Genomic DNA, 6,191 nt, shown 5'->3' with positions numbered 1-6,191 from the left:
CTTCTAAGACTTGTCCCTGTCACAGGGGGGGGGGGGGGTAAGACCTCGACTATGGATGTAAAAGTTATCATTTTAGAGTGGTGACCGGGGGCCTGACGGCTGAGTGGACAACGCTCGGGATTCGTAGTCCTAAGTTTCCGGGTTCGATACCCGTTGGAGGCGGAAACAAAATGGGCAAAGTTTCTTTTACCCTGATGCCGCCCCTGTTCACCTAGCAGTAAATAGGTACCTGGTTAGACAGCTGCTACGGGCTGCTTCCTAGGGTGGGGGGAAGAGGTTGGAGGGTTGTAGCAAAAAGGAGGCCTGGTCGAGGACCGAGCCGCGGGAACGCCAAGCCCCGAAATAATCTCAAGATAACCTCAAGATAACTAAGATAGCCTCAAGATAACTAAGATAACCGGAGATTCAACATTGCACGTCTGATGGTCAATGTTGGAGTTCTCGAAGCAATAAATGGCGACTGGACACGGGTGGTGAATCATGCACTTGGTGGCGGTTATCAAGCAAGAGTTGGTCCCATGCTTGGTGTCAGGCAGGCTCCTCTGAATATGTAAGTGAAATGCTGAAGGTTCTTGCGGCCACCACCTCGCTCCGGGATGCTGGCCGCGCTCCCGGGGGTCACCAGGCGACCACGGTGGCTAGATCCTGTACCTCTTGGTGTACTACACAGCTGTATATTGGTCTGGCAGGTATGGGGGTTACACAGGTATGGGGGGTATATATTGGTCTGGCAGGTATGGGGGTACACAGGTATGGGGGGTATATATTGGTCTGGCAGGTATGGGGGGTACACAGGTCTGGCAGGTATGGGGGTGTATATTGGTCTGGCAGGTATGGGGGGTACACAGGTCTGCCAGGTATGGGGGTGTATATTGGTCTGGCAGGTATGGGGGGTACACAGGTCTGGCAGGTATGGGGGGTACACAGGTCTGGCAGGTATGGGGGGGGGTGTATATTGGTCTGGCAGGTATGGGGGGTACACAGGTCTGGCAGGTATGGGGGGTGTATATTGGTCTGGCAGGTATGGGGGTACACAGGTCTGGCAGGTATGGGGGGTGTATATTGGTCTGGCAGGTATGGGGGTGTACATTGGTCTGACAGGTATGGGGGTGTATATTGGTCTGGCAGGTATGGGGGGGTACACAGGTCTGCCAGGTATGGGGGTGTATATTGGTCTGGCAGGTATGGGGGGTACACAGGTCTGGCAGGTATGGGGGGTACACAGGTCTGGCAGGTATGGGGGTGTATATTGGTCTGGCAGGTATGGGGGGGTACACAGGTCTGCCAGGTATGGGGGTGTATATTGGTCTGGCAGGTATGGGGGGTACACAGGTCTGGCAGGTATGGGGGGTACACAGGTCTGGCAGGTATGGGGGGTACACAGGTCTTTTTTTTTTTTTTTTTTTTTTTTTATTATTTTCTACCACAGACGTGGCCACACATTTACAATGCTAACCAGCATATATACATTTTCTTCTGTCCTCCATGGACAGGGTTAGAGAAGTGTTAAACATACAGTTCAAGGGTTTATTGAACACTCAACCACAGAAGGTGATTCGGTGCTTTTAAAATGCTAAGCTAACCTACATACGTAAATACAAAGATACACAGATTTACGTACGCCCTACATAAAGTATTAGATGTGTCTTTTACATAGTGTCATTAATGTACATTCACAAAGGTGAAATGTAATTCTGATCAGCGTACACAGGTCTGGCAGGTATGGGGGGTACACAGGTCTGGCAGGTATGGGGGGTACACAGGTCTGGCAGGTATGGGGGTGTACATTGGTCTGACAGGTATGGGGGTGTATATTGGTCTGGCAGGTATGGGGGGTACACAGGTCTGCCAGGTATGGGGGTGTATATTGGTCTGGCAGGTATGGGGGGTACACAGGTCTGGCAGGTATGGGGGGTACACAGGTCTGGCAGGTATGGGGGTGTATATTGGTCTGGCAGGTATGGGGGTGTACATTGGTCTGACAGGTATGGGGGTGTATATTGGTCTGGCAGGTATGGGGGTGTATATTGGTCTGGCAGGTATGGGGGTGTATATTGGTCTGACAGGTATGGGGGTGTATATTGGTCTGGCAGGTATGGGGGTGTATATTGGTCTGGCAGGTATGGGGGTGTATATTGGTCTGGCAGGTATGGGGGTACACAGGTCTGGCAGGTATGGGGGTGTATATTGGTCTGGCAGGTATGGGGGTGTACATTGGTCTGACAGGTATGGGGGTGTATATTGGTCTGGCAGGTATGGGGGTGTATATTGGTCTGGCAGGTATGGGGGTGTACATTGGTCTGACAGGTATGGGGGTGTACATTGGTCTGACAGGTATGGGGGTGTACATTGGTCTGACAGGTATGGGGGTGTACATTGGTCTGACAGGTATGTGGGTGTATATTGGTCTGGCAGGTATGGGGTGTATATTGGTCTGGCAGGTATGGGGTGTATATTGGTCTGGCAGGTATGGGGGTGTACATTGGTCTGACAGGTATGGGGGTGTATATTGGTCTGGCAGGTATGGGGGTGTATATTGGTCTGACAGGTATGGGGGTGTATATTGGTCTGGCAGGTATGGGGGTGTTTATTGGTCTGGCAGGTATGGGGGTGTACATTGGTCTGACAGGTATGGGGGGTGTATATTGGTCTGGCAGGTATGGGGGTGTATATTGGTCTGGCAGGTATGGGGGGTACACAGGTCTGGCAGGTATGGGGGTGTATATTGGTCTGGCAGGTATGGGGGTGTATATTGGTCTGACAGGTATGGGGGTGTATATTGGTCTGGCAGGTATGGGGGTGTATATTGGTCTGGCAGGTATGGGGGTGTATATTGGTCTGGCAGGTATGGGGGGTACACAGGTCTGGCAGGTATGGGGGTGTATATTGGTCTGGCAGGTATGGGGGTGTACATTGGTCTGACAGGTATGGGGGTGTATATTGGTCTGGCAGGTATGGGGGTGTATATTGGTCTGGCAGGTATGGGGGTGTACATTGGTCTGACAGGTATGGGGGTGTACATTGGTCTGACAGGTATGGGGGTGTACATTGGTCTGACAGGTATGTGGGTGTATATTGGTCTGGCAGGTATGGGGTGTATATTGGTCTGGCAGGTATGGGGTGTATATTGGTCTGGCAGGTATGGGGGTGTACATTGGTCTGACAGGTATGGGGGTGTATATTGGTCTGGCAGGTATGGGGGTGTATATTGGTCTGACAGGTATGGGGGTGTATATTGGTCTGGCAGGTATGGGGGTGTACACTGGTCTGGAAGGTATGGGGGGTGTATATTGGTCTGGCAGGTATGGGGGTGTACATTGGTCTGACAGGTATGGGGGGTGTATATTGGTCTGGCAGGTATGGGGGTGTATATTGGTCTGGCAGGTATGGGGGGTACACAGGTCTGGCAGGCATAGGGGGTGTATATTGGTCTGGCAGGTATGGGGTGTACATTGGTCTGACAGGTATGGGTGGTGTATATTGGTCTGGCAGGTATGGGGGGCGGTATATTGGTCTGGCAGGTATGGGGTGTACACAGGTTTGTTAGGATCTCCCTCTCCTTCCTACCCATTCCAGACTTTCCTTTCCATGCTGTTCTTTCCTGGTTGACTCTTCCAGATCGTCTCTTCATGGCTGTCCCAATCCATCCATCAGTCAAGTAATCCATCCATCAATTTTCAACAATCCATCCATCAATTCCATACAGTTCAGTCTTCAACAATCCATCACCAGTCTTCAACAATCCCTCACCAGTCTTCAACAATCCATCACCAGTCTTCAACAATCCCTCACCAGTCTTCAACAATCCCTCACCAGTCTTCAACAATCCATCACCAGTCTTCAACAATCCCTCACCAGTCTTCAACAATCCCTCACCAGTCTTCAACAATCCCTCACCAGTCTTCAACAATCCCTCACCAGTCTTCAACAATCCCTCACCAGTCTTCAACAATCCCTCACCAGTCTTCAACAATCCCTCACCAGTCTTCAACAATCCATCCCCAGTCTTCAACAATCCATCACCAGTCTTCAACAATCCCTCACCAGTCTTCAACAATCCATCACCAGTCTTCAACAATCCCTCACCAGTCATCAACAATCCCTCACCAGTCTTCAACAATCCCTCACCAGTCTTCAACAATCCATCCCCAGTCTTCAACAATCCATCACCAGTCTTCAACAATCCATCACCAGTCTTCAACAATCCCTCACCAGTCTTCAACAATCCATCACCAGTCTTCAACAATCCCTCACCAGTCATCAACAATCCCTCACCAGTCTTCAACAATCCCACACCAGTCTTCAACAATCCCTCACCAGTCTTCAACAATCCCTCACCAGTCTTCAACAATCCCTCACCAGTCTTCAACAATCCCTCACCAGTCTTCAACAATCCCTCACCAGTCTTCAACAATCCCTCACCAGTCTTCAACAATCCCTCACCAGTCTTCAACAATCCCTCACCAGTCTTCAACAATCCCTCACCAGTCTTCAACAATCCCTCACCAGTCTTCAACAATCGCCAGGCATTATCATTAAAGACACTGGTTGTGTCATGTTGCCTACGAGAGGTAATTAAGGGTCTAAATTATCACCTTATGAAGGTATCAGATATTGACGTATTGCTTTACTCAATACGTAATTGTTTTACTGATTAAACGAATCAACCGGATTAAACCAAGTTGATTCATTTATACATTTTCGTGGACAAATTTCAGTCACCGTACGTCACAATAAAGTGGTTGAAAATTTACACACAGATCTGTGTGTAATCAGCTGGTTGGGGGGCCTCGTAGCCTGGTGGATAGCGCGCAGGACTCGTAATTCTGTGGCGCGGGTTCGATTCCCGCACGAGGCAGAAACAAATGGGCAAAGTTTCTTTCACCCTGAATGCCCCTGTTACCTAGCAGTAAATAGGTACCTGGGAGTTAGTCAGCTGTCACGGGCTGCTTCCTGGGGGTGGAGGCCTGGTCGAGGACCGGGCCGCGGGGACACTAAAGCCCCGAAATCATCTCATGATAACCTCAAGATAACCTCAAGATCTGAAAATGAAGGAGATGGTGACGTTTCGGGTAGACTAGCAGCTAAACACAAAAGTCATCATAGCACGTCGCGTTTGGTACGATGGTAACCCTATAAAGACGTGTTACTGGAGAGCATGATGGGTTCATGAAGTCTGTGCATCGGTTGGTTAGGTTAGAGGGGTGGCTTGGGTTCGTACGTTTCTGGTTTGGTTAGGACGTTGTATTTTGTACGTTGTGGCAAATGAGGAGAACTAGCTGGAGGGGGGGGGGGCGTTTCCGCCGCACCTCATTTATGAGGATATTTTGATGGGGCAAAAAGTTTCCTTGTAAATTTATTGAAAGTGATTTTCCAGTGATTCTGTAGGGGAAAACGTATGATTTTGTGTATGTAAATACAATATATTGGGATGGTGGTATGTATGTATGTATGCATACATATATGTATGTATGTATGCATACATATATGTATGTATGTATGCATACATATATGTATGTATGTATGTATGCATACTAAAGTATGCGTCGTATCCGCTGGTCAATATGGTAAACAGGCCTAAAAAAAAATCATCACAATATTTGCAGGTGTGAAATAATCTCTACATACCAGTGTGTGTGTGTGTGAACGATTTACATCCATTACATAAAAAAGGTAAACAATTCACATAAATGATAGACCCTGGCTGTAACTATCCACTTACAAGTTCAAGACAGGCGTCGGGTGTCGCATAAACTTGTGTTCGGATGCCGACAATCGACACATATATTTCTTGACGACGGCACTAACCCTGCCGGCACCTTGCCCTCCACCGCCTTACAGGGACCTTCCCCTGCTGTTATAAGGAGATAATGGGCAGGGAATTGTAAGTGAAAGGGTGTACAAAGTCGGCGATCCTCGGGGAATTATAGATGCATATAGGAGACGTGTCTGGCGTAGGTTTTTTGTTTTGAATTTTGCCCCGAGTTTATTGGGCAGCGCCACTCATCCTGTGAGTGGACACACCGCCATAGTGACAGTATTGGGCAGCGCCACTCATCCTGTGAGTGGACACACCGCTATAGTGACAGTATTGGGCAGCGTCACTCATCCTGTGAGTGGACACACCGCCATAGTGACAGTATTGGGCAGCGTCACTCATCCTGTGAGTGGACACACCGCCATAGTGACAG

At 49.2% G+C, this 6,191-nt stretch overlaps 1 protein-coding gene across 1 annotated transcript; it reads left to right on the top strand.

Annotated features, from left to right (window-relative positions):
- Positions 1-422: 422 nt before the first annotated feature.
- Positions 423-4,658, top strand: LOC123772018 (uncharacterized). The gene is made up of 2 exons (XM_045764882.2): positions 423-550; positions 3,707-4,658. Exons 1-2 carry the CDS (start codon positions 423-425, stop codon positions 4,656-4,658), a joined length of 1,080 nt encoding a protein of 359 aa, XP_045620838.2.
- Positions 4,659-6,191: the final 1,533 nt, after the last annotated feature.

The sequence above is a fragment of the Procambarus clarkii genome, chromosome 38 (genome assembly GCF_040958095.1).
Source record: "Procambarus clarkii isolate CNS0578487 chromosome 38, FALCON_Pclarkii_2.0, whole genome shotgun sequence".
NCBI classification, from domain to species: Eukaryota; Metazoa; Arthropoda; class Malacostraca; order Decapoda; family Cambaridae; genus Procambarus; species Procambarus clarkii.
The sequence above is the reverse complement of the archived record's forward strand: the minus strand, read 5'-3'. Positions and strand labels throughout refer to the sequence as shown.